At 50.8% G+C, this 20,631-nt stretch overlaps 3 protein-coding genes across 3 annotated transcripts; 2 read left to right on the top strand and 1 right to left on the bottom strand.

Annotated features, from left to right (window-relative positions):
* The first annotated feature begins 1 nt into the window (after position 1).
* On the top strand, positions 2-2,436 carry C4H11orf98 (chromosome 4 C11orf98 homolog). The gene is made up of 4 exons (XM_012510740.2): positions 2-112; positions 270-394; positions 1,920-2,017; positions 2,094-2,436. Exons 1-4 carry the CDS (start codon positions 74-76, stop codon positions 2,201-2,203), a joined length of 372 nt encoding a protein of 123 aa, XP_012366194.1. The 5' UTR covers positions 2-73; the 3' UTR covers positions 2,204-2,436.
* Positions 2,437-11,505: 9,069 nt separating this feature from the next.
* Positions 11,506-11,968, bottom strand: LOC115834766 (60S ribosomal protein L30-like). Its single transcript, XM_030810975.1, has one exon. It carries the CDS (start codon positions 11,902-11,904, stop codon positions 11,557-11,559), a length of 348 nt encoding a protein of 115 aa, XP_030666835.1. The 5' UTR covers positions 11,905-11,968; the 3' UTR covers positions 11,506-11,556.
* A 2,007-nt stretch (positions 11,969-13,975) lies between these two features.
* On the top strand, positions 13,976-20,531 carry INTS5 (integrator complex subunit 5). The gene is made up of 2 exons (XM_030810974.1): positions 13,976-14,103; positions 17,380-20,531. The coding sequence occupies exons 1-2, from the start codon at positions 14,024-14,026 to the stop codon at positions 20,357-20,359; spliced, it is 3,060 nt and encodes a 1,019-aa protein (XP_030666834.1). The 5' UTR covers positions 13,976-14,023; the 3' UTR covers positions 20,360-20,531.
* The last annotated feature ends 100 nt before the right edge of the window (positions 20,532-20,631 follow it).

Here is a 20,631-nt window from a genome sequence, read left to right as displayed (position 1 = left end):
AGGCCGGGGCGGAGCCTCGCGGATCCGGCACTGAGCGGAAGTACGGACCGTGAACTGGCGTGGAATAGCGACTATGGGAGCTCCCGGGGGAAAGATCAACCGGCCCCGAACGGTGACTGTGTGGGGGCCGCGACTTTGTTTCCTCAAGCGTCCCCGAGCTCTTTTATCTCGCACGAGATGGGATCAATGGGGGGCCGGGGTTGCCTGGTGGAGGGGCCCCAGGTCGCGGCGAGCCCACTCCATCTGATTCGCATCTTTCTCCCCGGCAGGAGCTGAAGAAGAAGCTGTTCAAACGCCGGCGGGTGTTGAATCGGGAGCGGCGTCTGAGGCACCGGGTGGTCGGGGCTGTGATAGACCAAGGGCTGATCACGCGGCACCACCTCAAGAAGCGGGCGTGAGTACTAGACCCTCTTCCTGTTGGTCGTCCCCACCGAGTCTTCCCTGCTCCCTGCAGAGCTCCGGAGCAGCTTCACCTCTCAGCTCACCTCCTTGTGCACTGACGCTTATGCGGGGAATGTCTGTCGGCTGTTAGTTTCTAACCTCTGCTAGCCTCTCAAAATACCTGTAGCAGACAACCTTTCTTTGGGTTTTGGATTCTGTTAAGAATCCCAGGAAAGCTGGGGGCGGTGGCTCACACCTGTAATCCCAGCACTTTGGGAGGCTGAGGCGGGCGGATCACCTGAGGTCGGGAGTTGGAGACCAGCCTGACCAACACGGTGAAACCCCGTCTCTGCTAAAAATACAAAAATTAGCCTTGGCCGGGCGCGGTGGCTCACGCCTGTAATCCCAGCACTTTGGGAGGCCGAGGCGGGCGGATCACGAGGTCAGGAGATCGAGACCATCCTGGCTAACACGGTGAAACCCAGTCTCTACTAAAAATACAAAAAAGTAGCCGGGCGAGGTGGTGGGCGCCTGTAGTCCCAGCTACGCGGGAGGCTGAGGCAGGAGAATGGCGTGAACCCCGGGGGGCGGAGCCTGTAGTGAGCCGAGATCGCGCCACTGCACTCCAGCCTGGGCGAAAGAGCGAGACTCCGTCTCAAAAACAAAAACAAAAACAAAAACAAAAACAAAAAATTAGCCGTGCGTGGTGGCCGGCACCTGTAGCCCAGCTACACGGGAGGCTGAGGCAGGAGAATTGCTTGAACCTGGGAGGCGGAGGTTGCAGCGAGCAAGCGCCACTGCACTTCAGCCTGGGCGACACAGTGAGACTCTGTCTCAAAAAAAAAAAAAGAAGAAGAAGAAGAAGAATATCAGGAAATCTGTTGACTCTCCACTCTCCAAATAATGTTATACATTCACATAGATTTTTATAAGTAAACTTATTTTTACATACAGAAAAGTGCACACATAGGCGCATAAAACTCGATGAATTTTCCCAAAGGTACTCATAGGATTTCACTTGTAAGTTTCAAGGCCTCCTGTGTCTTGAGGAAGAGTTCCCATCCCGTTAATTACTTTCTATGTCCTTTCTTTCTTTTTTCTTTTTTGAGACAGAGTCTCCCTCTGTTGCCCAGGCTGGAGTGAAGTGGTGTGATCTTGGCTCACTGCAACCCCTGCCTCCTGGGTTTAAGCTATTCTCCTGCCTCAGCCTCCCAAGTAGCTGGGATTACAGGCGCTCACCACTGCACCCGGATAATTTTTGTATTTTTAGTAAAGACAGGGTTTCACCATGTTGGCCAGGCTGGTCTTGAACTCCTGACTCAGGTGATCCGCCCACCTCGGCCTCCCAAAGTGTTGGGATTACAGGCATGAGCCACCGCCCCCAATCTATGTCCTTTCATTAGCTTCTTCAATGTAAATATTTAGGGTTTCTATTACTATTTATATTTATTTAATACTTTTTCTACAGCCAGAACTATTTGTGTGACCTCGGTTGGTTCAGGTTCACCTAGCTATCTTTATTTCCACTTACCCATCAGGTCCAGTGCACGTGCCAACATTACTCTGTCAGGGAAGAAGCGCAGAAAACTCCTCCAGCAGATCCGGCTTGCCCAGAAAGAGAAGGCAGCCATGGAAGGTGAGGCTGGGACAGAGGTGGGTGAGGGGAATCCTGGATTTATTTGGGTTAATATTTCCTTCTTCCCTTTACTCAGTGGAAGCCCCTTCAAAGCCAGCCAGGACTAGTGAACCACAGCTCAAAAGGCAAAAGAAGACAAAAGCCCCCCAGGATGTAGAAATGAAGGACCTTGAAGATGAGAGCTAAACCTCTTCCACTAGAAGATTCTCAACTGGAGCCAGCCTTCAGACTCAGTGGTTGTTTCAGAGGACTTTGACAAAAGCAGTGCCCCTTTTCACTCTCCAGATTTCCTCCTGCCTAATGGCCTACTGACCTCCCCTAGAGGGATGTCTTTGGGAGGGAAGAAGGTATAGAAGAAAGATTGGAGAAGGGCCTCTCTAGCAGTCAACTCCATTTGTAATAAAGCCCTAGCACTCTGAGATGTGTGTGATTAAATGTAGGAATGGGGATGGGTCATGAAAAGATTGGTGAGTATGGAAACAAGACAGTGAGGAAGCAGTACCCACAGCTTCCTTGTGCAAATGCAACAAGATGCCAGCCTCTGCCCTCAAGAGTGGTGGTGCCTGGCCAGGTGCAGTGGCTCACGCCTATAATCCCAGCACTTTGGGAGGCCGAGGCAGGTGGATCACTTGAGGTCACGAGTTCGAGACCAGCCTGGCTAACCCCGTTTATACTAAAAGTACAAAAAATTAGCCAGGCGTGGTGGTGCACACCTGTAATCCCAGTTACTTGGAGGCTGAGGCAGGAGAATTGCTTGAACCTGGGAGGCAGAGGTTGCCTACAGGGGTATTGCTTGAGGCCAGGAACTCAAGGCTGTAGTGTACTATGATCTCATCTGTCTCCTTAGCGAGTGATACTTTCCATTTATGACAAAGATACAGATTATTTGAGAAGTTGAAGTTACAGTGAGCCAAGATTGTGCCACTGCACTCCAGCCTGGGCAACAGAGTGAGCCATTGTCTCGAAAAATATAGATAATTGTAGGGATGGCAGAGGTAAAGGTCCTGATACCAGTTCTGCCACTGCCCCTGTGTGACTAAGGTAGGCAAGACCCCTTACCTACCTTAAAAATTAAAATGTTTTCATTTTAATTATATATATATATATATTTATTTATTTTTTTTTTTTTTGAGACAGAGTCTCACACTATAGCCCGGGCTGGAGTGCAATGGCATAATCTCGGCTCACTGCAACCTCCGCCTCCCGGGTTCAAGCAATTCTCCTGCCTCAGCCTCCCGAGTAGCCAGGATTACAGGCGCCTGCCACCAGGCCTGGCTTATTTTTTGTATTTTTTAGTAGAGACGGGGTTTCACTATGTTGGCCAGGCTGGTCTTCAACTCCTGACCCTGTGATCTTCCCACATCGGCCTCCCAACGTGCTGGGATTACAGGCATGAGCCACCGCGCCTGGCCTGTGTTTTTTATATGTATATGTTTCATATGTATGTATGTATTTATATGTATTTTATTGCTTTATAAGCGTCAGGGTCTGTTGCCCAGGCTGGAGTGCAGTAGTATAGTCTCAGATCACTGTAGCCTTGATCTCCTGGGCTCAAACAATCCTCACACCTCAGCCTCCTGAGTAGCTGGGACTACAGGCACACACCACTACCCCTGACTGATTTTTTTTTTTTTTTTTTCTGGGATGGAGTCTCACTCTGTTGCCCAGGCTGGAGTGCAGTGGTGGGATCTCGGCTCACTGCAAACTCCGCCTCCTGGTTTCGTGCCATTCTCCCACCTCAGCCTCCCAAGTAGCTGGGACTACAGGTGCCCGCCACCTCGCCTGGCTAATTTTTTGTAATTTTAGTAGAGACGGGGTTTCACTGTGTTAGCCAGGATGGTCTTGATCTCCTGACCTCGTAATCCACCTGCCTCGGTCTCCCAAAGTGCTGGGATTACAGGTGTGAGCCACCGCGCCTGGCCCACCCCTGACTAATTTTAAAAAATTTTCTGTAGAAACGGAGTTTTACCCAGGCTGGTCTCAAACCCCTGGACTTAAGCAATCCACACACCTTAGCCTCCCAAACTGCTAGGATGTAATAAAAAAAAAAAAAAAAAAAAAAAACTTTCAGCAAAGAGATTAGTAAAATGAGCCCCCATATATGCCCTCTACTTAGATTTACCAGTTATTAACATCGTGCTACACTTGTGTATCTGCATTTTTCTTGTCCTTATTGAATTAAATCCTTTGAAAGTCAAATATAGACAACATGAAACCTTACTCCTAAGGACATCCTTCTATGTAGCCAAAATACTGTAGTCACAGCTAAGACATTTAACATTGATTAAATACCTAATATGTATTTTTTATTTTATTTTATTTTGATATGGAGTATCCCTCTGTCGCCAGGCTGGAGTGCAGTGGTGTGATCTTGGCTCACTGCAACCTCCACCTCCTATGTTCAAGGGATTTTCCTGCCGCAGCCTCCCGAGTAGCTGGGACTATAGGCGCCAGCCACCATGCCAAGCTAATTTTTCTATTTTTAGTAGAGCGGGGTTTCACCATGTTGGCCAGGATGGTCTCGAAGTCTGACCTCAGCTGATCTTCCCACCTCAGCCTCCCAAAGTGCTGGGATTACAGGCGTGAGCCACTGCACTGGCCATTTTTCTGTATTTTTAGTAGAGGTGGAGTTTCACCATATTGGCCAGGCTGGTCTTGAACTCCTGACCTCAAATGATCCACTCACCTCGGCTTCCCAAATTGTTGGGATTACAGGTGTGAGCCACCGTGCCTGGCCCACCCAATGGTTTAGTAGCCATGATGATCTTTACCTGAATTAGTTATTACTGTGTTACAAAATGGTGATTTTCCAATACTGTCATTCATTCATTCATATTATTCCTATGACATTCTATAAAGAAGAGCCCAGGCCATGCATGGTGGCTCACTCCTGTAATCCCAGCACTATGAGCAGCTGAGGCCAGGGGATCACCTGAGGTCAGGAGTTCAAGACCAGCCTGTCCAACATGGTGAAACCCCGTCTCTACTGAAAATACAAAAAAATTAGTCGGGTGTGGTGGCCTGCACCTGTACTCCCAGCTACTCGGGAGGCTGAGGCAGAAGAATCACTTGAACCTGGGAGGGGGAGGTTGCAGTGAGCTGAGATCGTGCCACTGCACTGCAGCCCGGGTGACAGAGCAAGACTTTTCAACAACAAAAAAGAAGAGCCCTGCCCCTTTTTTATTATCACTATGAATTTACAGATTTTTCCCAATGTTATAATTTATTCCTAACACTTTTTCATGCTGAAATTATGACAAGTTTGGCAAATGATAGCTTCTTCAAATCGGTCCCTAAGTCCATGTGACACAACCACAGTATTTGAGCACTTCATTGCTTTCTGGCACAATAATATATTCCAGACTCACCTATTACTTTCCCTGTGAGTCAGCAATTTCACTAGTAAAAAAGCATTATGTCCAGTTGTTTTCCCTGTGCAATATTTCACTTAATGTTCAGTGGTTTTTGTTTTGTTTTCTTTTTTTTTTTGAGACGGAGTCTCGCTCTGTTGCCCAGGCTGGAGTGATTCTCCTGCCTCAGCCTCTCAAGTAGCTGGGATTACTGGGATTACAGGTGCATGCCACCAAACCCGGCTGATTTCTGTGTTTTTACTAGAGACAGGGTTTCACCATGTTGGCCAGGCTGGCCTCGAACTCCTGACTTCAGGTAATCCACCCACCTCAGCCTCCCAAAGTGCTGGTATTACAGGTGTGAGCCACCACGACTGGCCTTGTTTGTTTTCTTGAGACGTGGTTTCTGTCACCCAGGCTGGAGTGCAATGGCACGATCACTGCTTATTGCACCCTGGACCTCCTGGGCTCAGGCAATCCTCCCACCTCATCCTCCCAGGTAGCTGGGACTACAGGTGCATGCCATCATGGCCAGCAAAGTTATTTATTTATTTATTTATTTATTTTGAGACAGAGTGTTGCTCTGTCACCCAGGCTGTAGTGCAGTGGCTCAATCTCAGCTCACTGCAACCTCCGCCTCCCAGGTTCAAGCGATTCTCCTGCCTCAGCCTCCTGAGCAGCTGGGATTACAGGTGCACGCCACCACACCCAGCTAAATTTTTGTATTTTTAGTAGAGATGGGGTTGCACCGTGTTAGCCAGGATGGTCTCAATCTCCTGACCTTGTGATCTGCCCGCCTTGGCCTCCCAAAGTGCTAGGATTACAGGCGTGAGCCACTGTGCCTGGCCTTATTTATTTTTTTTGAGATGGAGTCTTGCCCTGTTGCCCAGGCTGGAATGCAATGGCATGATCTCGGCTCACTGCAACCTCCGCCTCCCGGGTTAGAGCGATTCTTCTGTCTCAGCCTCTCGAGTAGGGGGGATTACAGGCATGCGCCACCACGCCCGGCTAAGTTTTTTTTATCTTTAGTAGAGACAGGGTTTCGTCATGTTGGCCAGGATGGTCTCTGATCATGAAGGAGATCAGACTTCGTGATCTGCCTGCCTTGGCCTCCCAAAGTGCTGGGATTACAAGTGTGAGCCACCATGCCTGGCCGTTTTTTATTTTTTGTAGACATGGCTTTGCCATTTTGCCTAGGCTGGCCTCCAACTCCTGGGCTCAAGTGATCCACCCGCATCGGTCTCCCAAAGTGTTGGGATTACAGGCACGAGCCACAACGCCCGGCTAATGTCCAGTTTTAAACACAGGAAAAGTATTCTTTTGACATTGAACTGGCCGGTTGTGATGGCCCACGCCTGTAATCCCAGCACTTTGGGAGACTGAGGTGGGCGGATTACTTGGGGTCGGGAGTTTTAGAGCACCCTGGCTAACATGATGAAACCCTGTCTCTACTAACAATACTAAAACTAGCTGGGTGTGGCGGCACATGCCTGTAGTCTCAGCTACTTAGGAGGCTAAGGCAGGAGAATTGCTTGAATCTGGAACGCAGAGGTTACAGTGAGCCGAGATTGTGCCACTGCACTCCAACCTGGGCGACAGAGCGAGACTCTGTCTCAAAAAAAAAAAAAAAAAAAAAGAAGGCCGGGCGCGGTGGCTCAAGCCTGTAATCCCAGCACTTTGGGAGGCCGAGGCTGGCGAATCACAAAGTCAACATCCTGGCTAACACGGTGAAACCCGTCTCTACTAAAAATGCAAAAAAATTAGCCGGGCGCGGTGGCGGGCGCCTGTAGTCCCAGCTGCTCAGGAGGCTGAGGCAGGAGAATGGCGTGAACCTGGGAGGCGGAGGTTGCAGTGAGCCGAGATCGCGCCACTGCACTGGTCGACAGAGCAAGATTCCATCTCAAAAAAAAAAAAAAAAAGAAATTGAACTGTGTTCAGATGCAGTAAGGAAAGGAGAGGAGGAGATAGCAAAGAGAAAGAAAGACATTTTCAACAGCTTGGCATGCTCAATCCTTAATAGTTTTGTTCTCTCTGTGCCTAACAGGGAAAAGTAGCTTACTGTGTTCTAGGAGCTGTTAGAAGTCGAGCGTAGCTCTCGCCTGTAATACCAGCACTTTGGGAGGCCAAGGCGGGCGGATCACGAAATCAGGAGATTCAGACCATCCTGGTTAACACGGTGAAACCCTGTCTCTACTAAAAATACAAAAAAAAAAAAATTAGCCGGGCGTGGTGGCGGGCGCCTGTAGTCCCAGCTACTCTGGAGGCTGAGGCAGGAGAATGGCGTGAACCCGGGAGGCGGAGCTTGCGGTGAGCCGAGATCGTGCCACTGCACTCCAGCCTGGGCAACAGAGCAAGGCTCCGTCTCAAAAAAAAAAAAAAAAAAAAAAAAAAAAAGGCTGGGCGCGTTGGCTTCAGCCTGTAATCCCAGCACTTTGGGAGGCCGAGGCGGGCAGATCACGAGGTCAGGAGATCGCGATCATCCTGGCTAACGCAGTGAAACCCTGTCTCTACGAAAAATTAGAAAAAATTAGCCAGGCCGGGCGCTGTGGCTCACTCCTGTAATCCCAGCACTTTGGGAGCCCGAGGCGGGCGGATCACGAGGTCAGGAGATCGAGACCATCCTGGCTAACATAGTGAAACCCCGTCTCTACTAAAAATACAAAAAATTAGCTGGGCGAGGTGGCGGGCGCCTGTAGTCCCAGCTACTCTGGAGGCTGAGGCAGGAGAATGGCGTGAACCCCGGGGGGCGGAGCCTGCAGTGAGCCGAGATCCCGCCACTGCACTCCAGCCTGGGCAACAGCGAGACTCCGTTTCAAAAAAAAAAAGAAAAAATTAGCCAGGCGTGGTGGCGGGCACCTGTAGTCCCAGCTACTCGGAAGGCTGAGGCAGGAGAATGGCGTGAATACGGGAGGTGGAGCTTGCAGTGAGCCGAGATCGTGCCACTGCACTCCAGCCTGGGCGACAGAGCCAGACTCCGTCTCAAAAAAAAAAAAAAAAAAAAAAAAAAGAAAAGTAGGGCCAGTAGGGAATATGAATTTTATTCTAAGTATAATGAGAAGTATTAAAGTTGTTTCTTCTAGTTGTGTTTTGTTTTTTATTATGAAAAATCTCAAACATTTACAAAAGTAGACAAAATATGAAAATATTATTCATTGCCCAGCTCCAACCATCATTAATCCCCTTTTCCCAACTTATAATTTCTTCTTTTTTTTTTTTTTTTTTTTTTTTTGAGATGGAGTCTCGCTCTGTCACCCAGGCTGGAGTGCAGTGGCACAATCTCGGCTCACTGCAAGCTCCGCCTCCCGGGTTCATGCCATTCTCCTGCCTCAGCCTCTCCGAGTAGCTGGGACTACAGGCGCCCGCCACCACGCCCGGCTGATTTTTTGTATTTTTAGTAGAGACGGGGTTTCACCGTGGTCTCGATCTCCTGACCTCGTGATCCGCCCGCTTCAGCCTCCCAAAGTGCTGGGATTACAAGCGTGAGCCACTGTGCCCGGCCAATTTCTTCTTTTTTGTTGAGACAGAGTTTTGCTCTTGTTGCCGATGCTGGAGTGCAATGACACCATCTCGGCTCACTGCAACCTCTGCCTCCCAGGTTCAAGCGATTCTCCCGCCTCAGCCTATCTAGTAGCTGGGATTACAGGCATGTGCCATCACACCCGGTTAATTTTGTATTTTTAGTAGAGACGGGGTTTCTCCATGTTGGTCAGGCTGGTCTCGAACTCCCGACCTCAGGTGATGTCCCTGCCTTGGCCTCCCAAAGTGCTGGGATTACAGGCATGAGCCACCGTGCCCGGCCCAACTTAAAATTTCTTTTCTTTTTTTTTGAGCCAGAGTTTCGCTCTTTCATCCAGGCTGGAGTGCAGTGGTGACATCTTGGCTCACTCTAACCTCCGCCTCCTGGGTTCAAGCGATTTTCCTGCTTCAACCTTCCAAGTAGCTGGGATTACAGACACCCGCCACGATGCTCAGCTAATTATTTGTATTTTTAGTAGAGACAGGTTTTCACCATGTGGCCAGACTGGTCTCGAACTCCCGACCTCAAGTGATCTGCTCTCCTCAGCCTCCCAAAGTGCTGGGATTACAGGCGTGAACCACCTTGCCCTGTCACTATCCCCATTTTAGAGAGGCAAAATCAAGGTACAGAAAAACTTGCCCATGGTAACTAGCTAGAAAATGATAGAAGCACTTGGGTCTGGGCAGTCTAATTCCAGAGTCCTTCAAACTGCCTCTTGTCACTGTTGTCATTCAAAGAGGAGTTTCTGTATCTAGCATTTACGCTAAGCTCTACATAAATTATCTCAAGTGATCTTCACAAAGTGTGTGAGATGGGGGTGTCATGCTCGTTTCACAGACAAGGAAACAGGTTCCAAACAGCTGGGTCACTTGCTCAGGGTTATTTTACTAATAAATGGCAGATAGGAATCCAGTTCTGTCCAACTCAAAAATGAACACCCTTAAATTACGCAATCTCTAAGGTCAAGAAATACATTCTAGTCTCACAGCTGGAAGAATTCATCTGGTTCAAAAGCTTTCTTTCACAGATCTGAGGTCCTGAGAAGGGAAGCGTTGGGTCCAAGTTTGAGGCAGAGCTAGGGGTAGAAATTGCCTCAGATTTACTGTCCTAGAATGATGCTTGGTAATAGGTGGTAGAAACACTGTAAATGATTGAACTTCTAAAATGTAAGAACAGGGCTGGGCGCGGTGGCTCACACTTCTAATCCCAGCACTTTGGGAGGCCAAGGCGGGCGGATCACGAGTTCAGGACATCGAGACCACGGTGAAACCCCGTCTCTACTAAAAATACAAAAAAATTAGCCGAGCATGGTGGCAGGCGCCTGTAGTCCCAGCTACTCGGAGAGGCTGAGGCAGGAGAATGGCGTGAACCCGGGAGGCGGAGCTTGCAGTGAGCTGAGATCGCACCACTGCACTCCAGCCTGGGCGACAGAGCGAGACTCTGTCTTGAAAAATAAAAAAAATAAAAATAAAATAAAATGTAAGAACAGATGGGGCACTGTGGTTTATGCCTATAATCCTAGCACTTTGGGAGGCTGAGGTGGGAGATTGCTTGAGGCCAGGAGTTCAAGACCAGACTGGGGAACATCTCAAATTAAAAAAAAAAATTATGTAAATAAAATTTAAGAACAAACACAAAATCATGCATGAGGGCTGGGCGCGGTGGCTCACGCCTATAATCCCAGCACTTTGGGAGGCCCAGGCGGGTGGATTACGTGAGGTCAGGAGTTCAGGACCAGCCTAGCCAACATGGTGAAACCCCGTCTCGACTAAAATATATAAAAATTAGCCAGGTGTGGTGGCGGGCGCTAGTAGTCCCAGCTACTCAGGAGGCTGAGACAGGAGAATCGCCTGAACCTAGGAGGTGGAGGTTGCAGTGAGCCGAGATTATGCCGTTGCACTTCGGCCTGGGTGACAGAGTGAGACTCTGTCTCAAAAACAACAACAACAAAACCTGCTACATCCTCATCACCTACAACAGTGTCTGCCTGGCATGTAGTAGGTTCTGTTTTTTTGTTTGTTTTGTTTAAGACAGAGTCTTGCTCTGTCACCCAGGTTGGAGTGCAGTGGGGCAGTCTCAGCTCACTGTAACCTCCACTTCCCGGATTCAGGCGATTCTCCTGCCTCAGCCTCCTGAGTAGCTGGGATCACAGATGTTCACCACCATGCCGGCTAATTTTTTTTTTTTTTTGAGACTGAGTCTCGCTCTGTTGCCCAGGCTGGAATGCAGTGGTGCAATCTCGGCTCATCACAACCTCCGCCTCCCAGTTTCAAGGGATTCTCCTGCCTCAGCCTCCAGAGTAGCTGGGACTATAGGCGGGCGCCACAATGCCCAGCTAATTTTTTGTATTTTTAGTAGAGACAGAGTTTCACTATGTTGGCCAGCTTGTCTTGAACTCCTGACCTTGTGATCCCCCCACCTTGGCCTCCCAAAGTGCTAGGATTATAGGCGTGATCCACCACGCCCAGCCCGAGGATATAGCTTTTAACAAAATAGGCCAAGTCTCTGTTGTCAAGCAGCTTATTTTCTGTTTCATTCAATAAACATAATAAAAATAGCTAATGCTTATCTAGTGCTTACCATTACTGGCACCAAGTGCTATACAATGACCATACTATCTCTTTTTTTTTTTTTAAACAAGCAAATTTTATTAAAGGAAAAATTTGCATGGTTTACTTTTCACCAGTCTGTTCTGGCATGCTTCTAATGATGTCGGAGTCACCTGGATCAATGATAGCCAGTGTGCACACTCTGTAGTATTTTCCGCATGCTGTGCCCAGTACAATATTATTGCCACTGTAGTGATGGACACCAGTTTTAGCCAACATTGCATAGTACTCTGTTTCAGATTTCCTCAAAGCTGGGCAGTTGTTAGCGAGAATGACCAATTTCGCTTTGCCTTGTCTGATCATCTTCAGAGTCTGCTTGTACCCCAGGACATACTTCCCACTTTTCATAACGAGTTGGAGCCTAGAGTTGATCGACTCCAGCGACTTTTTCGTCTTCTTTGCGGCCACCATCTTCCTGCCTTAGGTGCGGGACGGCCCCCAACCAACAGCAGCCGCTAAGATGGCCGGGGAACGAGAAAGCATGACCATACTATCTCATTTCAATTTTCATAACAACCCTTTGAGGTATTTGTACTATTAATATTACCTCCTCATTTCCAGAAGAAGGAACAGTTATGGAGTGGTTAATAAAGTATACAACTAGTAGGTAGAAGAGCTGGAACCTGATCTAGGTACACTGGGCTTGAGTGAGGGCTCTTGATGAGGTGTACTGGCTCCCTATACAGTTAGCAAGCTCTATCTCTGGCAGGTGTGGGGCTGTGAGTTAGACGAAGGTCCCTATGCTGGGAAGCTGTGGGAGAGAGAGAAGCTTAAACAATGAAGACGGATGGAAGGATGTTATTCATACTTGCCACTGGGGGGACATCTTCAGGCTAGCTAGCCCAATTTGTTTTGGGCTCCCTCTCCCTCCTTCTCTTTCTTATTTTTTCTTTTATGAGTTTTCTCTTCTTTCCATCTCTTTTCTGCTTTCTCTCTTCCCTTTTCTGTCTCTCTCATAAAAGCATTTTTGTAGGAGGGATGCACTGGCTCACACCTGTAATCCCAGCACTTTGGAAGGCTGAGGCAGGCGGATCACCTGAGGTCAGGAGTTTGAGACCAGCCTGGCCAACATGTCTCCAATTAGCTGGGTGTGTGGCACATGCTTGTAGTCCCAGCTACTTGGGAGGCTGAGGCAGGAGAATTGCTTGAACCTGGGAGGTGGAGGTTGCAGAGCTGAGATTGCACTCCAGCCTGGGCGACAGAATGAGATTTTAAAAAAAGGCTGGGTGCTGTGGCTCTTGCCTGTAATCCCAGCATTTTGGGAGGCTGAGGTGGATGGATCACTTGAGGTCAGGAGTTCGAGACCAGCTTGGTGGACATGGGAAAACCTTGTCTCTATAAAAGTAAAAAAATTAGTCAGATTTGGTGGTGGATACCTATAGTCCCAGCTACTAGGGAGGCTGAGGCAGGAGAATCGCCTGAACCTGGAAAGCGGAGGTTGCAGTGAGCTCAGATCTCACCACTGCACTCCAGCCTGGGTGAGGGAGTGAAACTCTGTCTCAAAAGGAAAACAAAACAAAACAAAACAAAACAAAACAAAAACAAAGAGAGACTGGACGGGTGTGGTGGCTTACTCCTGTAATCCCAGTGCTTTGCGAAGCTGAGGTGGGAGAATCACTTGAGGACAGGAGTTGGAGATCAGACTGGGCAACATAGCGAGACACTCCCCCAACCCCCCTGCAAATCCCTAACTCTGAAAATATTTACAAAGTAGCCAAGTGTGATGGCACACGGCTATAATCTCAGCTACCTAGAAGGCTGAGGTGCAAGGGTGGCTTGAGTCCAGGAGGTCGGGGCTGCCGAGAGGGGTGATCTTACCACTGCACGGTCGCAAAATAAACAACAATAACAACACCAACACCAACAAAAACCTTCCTATGCTTCATTTTTTAAAAGTCGTGAGTTGAACATTTTGTATTTTTGGCGTTAGGAAAAATGATTAAAATCCCACCGTGAGTGGCCGCGGCCAGTTTTAGTGTGTGTGTGTGTGTGTGTGTGTGTGTGTGTGTGTGTGTGTATCAGGAGTCTTGCCCTGTCGCCCAGGCTGGAGTGCAGTGGCGCGATCTCGGCTCACTGCAATCTCTGCCTCCCGGGATCAAGCGATTCTCCTGCCTCAGCCTCCCGAGTAATCGGGATTACAGGCATGAGCCACCACGCCCGGCTAATTTTTGTATTTTCAGTAAAGACGGCAGGCTGGTCTTGAACTCCTGACCTCAGGTGATCCGCCCTCTCGGGCTCTCAAAGTGCTGGGTTTACAGGCGTGAGCCACCGCGCCCGGCCTAGTCTGTATGTCAATAGGCTTTTGAATAAAGTGGTTGCTTATAGGGCGGATCGGCTTACTGCTATCATCGTCCCGGGATTATGCTCTGGGACTCCGACGAGGTGCGGAACCAAGGTAAGAGGGTCGAGGACATCGCCGGATTAATTTTCCTGCGAGGCCTGGTAGCTGGTTCCTTTCGCGTTTCGTGTCAGTGCGCATGCGCCGCCTGCGCTCTGCCGCTCCCGCCTCGGGCTCGGCTCGGGCTCCGGGATGTCTGCGCTGTGCGACCCTCCCGGGGCCCCAGGACCTCCTGGGCCTGCCCCGGCCACCCACGGTCCCGCGCCTCTCAGGTAGTTAGAGCCCTTGGCACCTTCCCCCCACCGCGCGGCCCCGCGCCGATCCCCAGCCTTCTCGGTAGAAACCCGGATCCTACCTCGAGAACTCACGTCAGGGTTCTCAGAGAGATTCTTGGTCAGGTCCTCCCAGAACTCAGGGACTGCCTCACCAAAACTCAGGGCTCCAGTGCCCGCCCTCCCAAGACCTTGGGCCTGCCACTCGCTAGACTCCATTGCCTAACTACCCTCGACGCCGGGCTTCCTCTCTCGAGTCGGGGGTATCAGAACTCTTGGGAACCCAGCTGTCTTGGCCATTTTTGACCCTAGGAAACCCAGGGTCCTGACCTCATAGAGACTCCCTGAGACCCCAGGCCCAGAAACAGAATGCAGTCCGGCTGAGATATTCCCTTATATTAGGGTGTTTTTTGGAGGAAACAGAGGAATGGCACTGTCAGAGCCTTATCAGCACCTAGAGGATGCTGTCTTCTTTGACAGAGAAGGCGATAAGAGAAAGGGGATTTGCCACCTCCCATAACATTGGCTTCTGAACCTCTGAGACTGAACCCATATGTTTTAGGAGGGAAAGGGTTGAAAAGCATTATTACTCTGTGCCCTAGGACACCCTGATGTCCAAGCACATTGAGGGTGCTGAGTAGGTGGTGGTTGTTGATGTGGTGGTAGGTGACTAAGATTTGGCAGAATATGGGAAGAAACAGATGTTAGGAGGGAGAGCCCTTAATAAGGGGCTTACAATTTTTTTTTTTTCCCATTAAGAGCAGATTTCAAGGTGCTTGTGTTGTGGGATGGGGCGGGGCGAGGGTGGTGGTAGAATGTGATAAAGTGGAAAGGTTTTTTTTTTTTTTTTTTTTTTTTTTGAGATGGTCACCCTGACTCCCAGGCTGGCTCATGCCTCAGCCTCCGGAGTAGCTGGGATTACACCATGCCTGGCTATTTTGTGTGTGTGTGTGTTTTTTTTTTTTTTTTGAGACTGAGTCTCGCTGTTGCCCAGGCTGGAGTGCAGTGGCGTGATCTTAGCTCACTGCAAGCTCCGCCTCCCGGGTTCACGCCATTCTCCTGCCTCAGCCTCCCTAGTAGCTGGGACTACAGGTGCCCGCCACCACGCCCGGCTAATTTTTTTTTGTATTTTTAGTAGAGACGAGGTTTCACCATGTTAGCCAGGATGGTCTCGATCTCCTGACCTCGTGATCTGCCCATCTCGGCCTCCCAAAGTGCTGGGATTACAGGCGTGAGCCACTGCGCCGGGCCCTGGAAATGTTTTTAAAGCAGATATTATAGAAACACAAATATAGTCAATTCAACAAATATTTATTGGCCACCTTCCATATACTGTGTACCTTAATAGAAGTGGATTCAGTGTTGAAGAGCACAGAAATGGTTCCTACACACTTGGCGCATGTAGTCTGATTGCTTAACCTTGATTTCGTTCTTTTTTTTGACAGCACACACAGTCTGGGGTGCAGTGGTGTCATTTTGGCTCACTGCAGCCCTGCTTCCAGGGCTCAAGTGATCCTTCTGCCTCAACCTCCCAAGTAACTGGGACCGCAGGCACATGCCACCATGCCTGGCTAATTATTATTATTTTTTTTTTGTAGAGATCGGGTTTCACTGTGTTCCTCAGACTGGTCTTGAACTTTTGCGCTCAAGCGATCCACCAGCCTTGGCCTCCCAAAGTGCTGGGATTATAGGCATGAGCCACTGAAGCCAGCCTTGATTTGTCTGTAAAACGGGATCATAATAATACCTACGTTATTGAACTGTTGTCAGGATTGAAATAATACATGCAAAGTACTTAAAAGAGTACCTGATATATTCTAAGAGTTATCTATTACTGATATTACTGTTGTCATTGAAAGAAACATAGCTTTTGGCCAGGCACGTGGCTCACGCCCGTAATCCCAACACTTTGGGAGGCCGAGGCAGAAGGATCACAAGGTCAGGAGATCGAGACCGTCCTGGCTAACATGGTGAAACCCCGTCTCTACTAAAAATACAAAAAAAAAATATTAGCCAGGCTTCGTGGCGGGCGCCTGTAGTCCCAGCTACTCGGGAAGCTGAGGCAGGAGAATGGCGTGAACCCAGAAGGCGGAGCTTGCAGTGAGCTGAGATCGCACCACTGCACTCCAGCCTGGGTGGCACATGGAGACTCTGCTTGGGGCGGGGCAGGGAAAGGGGCGGAGAAAGAAACATAGCTTTTATTGAGTGATTAGTGTGAATCTGGTATGGAACCTAAGTGCTTTTTTTCCCTCAGGCCATCCTTCTGCAGAACTTAAGTGCTTTATAAACATTCTCAACCAGGCATGGTGCCTCACACCTGTAATCCCAGCACTTTGGGAGGCTAAGGTGGGCAAACCGCTTGAGGCCATGAAACCGGCCTGTGGAACATAGCCAGACCTCATTTCTATAAAAAAGTTAAAAAATTAGCTGGGTGTCGTGGTATGTGCTTGAAGTTGCAGCTATTCAGGAGGCTGAGATGGGAGGATGCTTTGAGTCTGGGAGTTCGAGACTGCACTGCACTCCAGCCTGGGTGACAGAGAGAGACCCTGTCTTGAAAAACAAAAACAGGGCGGGTGCGGTAGCTCATGCCTGTAATCCTAGCACTTTGGGAGGCTGAAGTGGGCGGATTACTTGAGGTCAGGAGTTCGAGACCAGCCTGGGCAACATGGTAAAATCTGTCTCTACTAAAAATACAAAAATTAGCCGGGTATGGTGGTGCACACCTGTAGTCCCAGCTACTCTGGAGGCTGAGGCAGGAGAATCGCTTGAACCCAGTAGGCGGAGGTTGCAGTGAGCCAAGGTGGCGCCACTGCACTCCAGCCTGGGCAACAAAGCAAGACCCTATCTCAAAAAACAAAACAAAGGCTGGGCATGGTGGCTCACGCCTGTAATCCCAGCACTTTCGGAGACCGAGGCGGGCGGATCACAAGGTCAGGAGATCAAGACCATCCTGGCTAACATGGTGAAACCCCATCTGTACTAAAAATACAAAAAATTATCCAGGCGTAGTGGCGGGCACCTGTAGTCCCAGCTACTTGGGAGGCTGAGGCAGGAGAATGGCGTGAACCCAGGAGGCGGAGCTTGCAGTGAGCTGAGATCGCACCACTGCACTCCAGCCTGGACAACAGATCGAGACTCCATCTCAAAAAAAAAAAAAAATTTTGAGGGAGGTATTTTTATTATCCCTATTTAACATAAAAGGCAAAGCTCATACAGGAAAGTAAGTTGCCTAACATCTCACAACACTCTAAGTCTGCTTCTTTTGCTTCCTTGTAGTGCTCAGGAGCTGTCCCAGGAAATCAAGGCTTTTCTGACTGGCGTAGACCCCATTCTGGGCCACCAACTCTCAGCCCGGGAACATGCTCGCTGTGGTCTTCTCCTGCTCCGTTCTTTGCCACCTGCTCGGGCTGCTGTGCTTGACCACTTGAGAGGTGTCTTTGATGAGAGTGTCCGGGCCCACCTGGCTGCCCTGGATGAAACCCCTGTGGCTGGTCCACCTCACCTCCGTCCACCTCCACCCTCCCATGTTCCTGCTGGGGGACCTGGTCTAGAGGATGTGGTTCAGGAAGTGCAGCAGGTGCTGTCTGAGTTTATCCGGGCCAACCCAAAGGCCTGGGCACCTGTCATTAGTGCATGGTCCATTGACCTCATGGGGCAACTGAGCAGCACGTACTCAGGCCAGCACCAGCGTGTTCCCCACGCTACTGGCGCTCTTAATGAACTGCTACAGCTGTGGATGGGTTGTAGGGCCACGCGTACATTAATGGACATCTATGTGCAGTGCCTCTCGGCTCTCATTGGTAGCTGCCCAGATGCGTGTGTGGATGCCTTGCTGGATACCTCTGTTCAGCATTCTCCACACTTTGACTGGGTTGTGGCACATATTGGCTCCTCTTTTCCTGGCACCATCATTTCCCGAGTTCTCTCCTGTGGCCTTAAGGACTTTTGTGTCCATGGTGGGGCTGGAGGTGGAGCTGGCAGTAGTGGTGGAAGCTCTTCTCAGACCCCCTCTACAGACCCCTTCCCTGGATCTCCTGCCATTCCTGCAGAGAAACGGGTGCCCAAGATTGCCTCAGTTGTAGGCATCCTAGGGCACCTGGCCTCCCGCCACGGAGACAGCATCCGACGGGAGCTCCTGCGAATGTTCCATGATAGCCTGGCAGGCGCAACTGGAGGCCGCAGTGGGGACCCCTCCCTTCAGGCCACGGTTCCCTTCCTACTGCAGCTGGCAGTCATGTCACCAGCTTTGCTGGGCACAGTCTCCGGAGAGCTTGTGGATTGCCTCAAGCCCCCAGCTGTGCTGAGCCAGCTGCAACAACACCTTCAAGGATTCCCCCGAGAGGAGCTGGACAACATGTTGAACCTGGCTGTGCACCTGGTGAGCCAGGCCTCTGGGGCAGGTGCCTACCGCTTGCTGCAGTTCCTGGTGGACACAGCTATGCCTGCTTCAGTCATTACTACCCAGGGCCTGGCCGTGCCAGACACTGTGCGTGAGGCTTGTGACCGGCTAATCCAGCTGCTGCTGCTGCACCTGCAAAAACTGGTTCATCACCGGGGAGGGTCTCCTGGGGAAGGGGTGCTAGGCCCCCCCCCACCTCCCCGCTCAGTGCCCTTTTTAGATGCACTCAAAAACCATGTTGGAGAGCTGTGTGGAGAGACGTTACGATTGGAACGGAAGCGCTTCCTCTGGCAGCACCAGCTCTTGGGCCTGCTATCTGTCTATACCCGGCCTAGCTGTGGACCTGAGGCCTTGGGCCATCTGCTGAGCCGAGCCCGAAGCCCTGAAGAGTTGAGTTTGGCCACCCAGTTATATGCAGGGCTAGTGGTCAGTCTCTCTGGCCTCCTGCCCCTGGCTTTCCGAAGCTGTCTGGCTCGGGTGCATGCAGGGACATTACAGCCTCCCTTCACGGCCCGGTTCCTGCGCAACTTGGCACTGCTAGTAGGGTGGGAACAGCAGGGTGGCGAGGGCCCTGCAGCCCTAGGGGCGCACTTTGGGGAATCTGCCTCAGCCCATCTGTCTGACCTGGCTCCTCTCCTGCTACATCCTGAGGAGGAAGTAGCTGAAGCTGCTGCCTCCCTCCTGGCCATTTGTCCCTTTCCTCCTGAAGCCTTATCCCCCTCCCAGCTCCTGGGACTGGTAAGGGCTGGGGTGCACCGCTTCTTTGCCTCTCTGAGGCTGCATGGCCCCCCAGGTGTGGCCTCAACCTGTCAGCTTCTCACCCGCCTGTCTCAGACATCCCCAGCTGGGCTCAAGGCTGTCCTGCAGCTGCTGGTTGAGGGAGCCTTACATCGAGGCAACACAGAACTGTTTGGTGGGGAAGTAGATGGGGACAATGAGACTCTCTCAGTTGTTTCAGCTTCTTTGGCTTCTGCCTCCCTGTTGGACACTAACCGGAGGCACACTGCAGCTGTGCCAGGTCCTGGAGGGATTTGGTCAGTTTTCCATGCTGGAGTCATCGGCCGTGGCTTAAAGCCACCCAAGTTTGTCCAGTCACGAAATCAGCAGGAAGTGATCTATAACACCCAGAGCCTCCTCAGCCTCCTGGTTCACTGCTGCAGTGCCCCAGGGGGCACTGAATGTGGGGAATGCTGGGGGGCGCCCATCTTGAGTCCAGAGGCAGCCAAAGCAGTGGCAGTGACCTTGGTGGAGAGTGTGTGTCCCGATGCAGCTGGTGCAGAGCTGGCCTGGCCCCCCGAGGAACACGCCCGGGCCACCGTGGAGCGGGATCTCCGCATTGGCCGGCGCTTCCGCGAACAGCCCCTGCTCTTTGAGCTGTTAAAGCTGGTAGCAGCTGCTCCCCCAGCCCTGTGCTACTGTTCCGTGCTGCTTCGGGGGCTGCTGGCCGCCCTCTTGGGCCATTGGGAAGCCTCTCGCCACCCTGACACGACCCACTCCCCCTGGCACCTGGAGGCATCCTGCACCTTAATAGCTGTCATGGCTGAGGGAAGCCTCCTGCCTCCGGCCCTGGGTAATATGCATGAAGTATTTAGCCAACTGGCACCTTTCGAGGTGCGTCTGCTGCTGCTCAGTGTCTGGGGCTTTCTCCGGGAGCATGGGCCCTTGCCTCAGAAGTTCATCTTCCAATCAGAGCGGGGTCGCTTCATCCGGGACTTCTCTAGGGAGGGTGGAGGTGAGGGTGGACCCCATCTGGCTGTGCTGCACAGTGTCCTCCACCGCAACATCGACCGCCTAGGTCTTTTCTCTGGCCGTTTCCAGGCACCTTCACCGTCCACTCTTCTTCGACAGGGGACGTAGCCTTTTCTTGCTCTCGAAGCCCAGAGAGGTTGAGCAGCGAGAGAGGGAAGGGACTAACGTGCTACGGAAGGGTGGAGGTTTCTCTTCTATGTCCTTGGCCTAAAGAGCGCTGTCACTTTTTTCTCTCCCACTTTTTTTTTTCTAAATAAAATTTGCCGACTTGAGAAAACCAGTCCAGTACTTCTGTCATGCTGAGAGCGTGCAAAGTCTGACAGCGCCTGGCTCTGGATGTTCCCGCCCCTGGCCTGAAGCCCCGCCCCTGCGATAATTTG

This window comes from Nomascus leucogenys, chromosome 4 (assembly GCF_006542625.1).
Source record: "Nomascus leucogenys isolate Asia chromosome 4, Asia_NLE_v1, whole genome shotgun sequence".
NCBI lineage: Eukaryota > Metazoa > Chordata > Mammalia > Primates > Hylobatidae > Nomascus > Nomascus leucogenys.
This window is presented reverse-complemented; position numbering and strand designations above follow the sequence as displayed.

Excerpts from the sequence above, each read along its gene's own strand:
- C4H11orf98 (XM_012510740.2), top strand. The coding sequence starts at position 74 with ATGGGAGCTCCCGGGGGAAAGATCAACCGGCCCCGAACG. Across the intron at positions 113-269 it reads AGATCAACCGGCCCCGAACG|GAGCTGAAGAAGAAGCTGTT; the intron begins GTGACTGTGTGG and ends TCTCCCCGGCAG. Across the intron at positions 2,018-2,093 it reads AGAGAAGGCAGCCATGGAAG|TGGAAGCCCCTTCAAAGCCA; the intron begins GTGAGGCTGGGA and ends CCCTTTACTCAG.
- LOC115834766 (XM_030810975.1), bottom strand. The coding sequence starts at position 11,904 with ATGGTGGCCGCAAAGAAGACGAAAAAGTCGCTGGAGTCGATCAACTCT.
- INTS5 (XM_030810974.1), top strand. The coding sequence starts at position 14,024 with ATGTCTGCGCTGTGCGACCCTCCCGGGGCCCCAGGACCTCCTGGGCCT. Across the intron at positions 14,104-17,379 it reads CACGGTCCCGCGCCTCTCAG|TGCTCAGGAGCTGTCCCAGG; the intron begins GTAGTTAGAGCC and ends GCTTCCTTGTAG.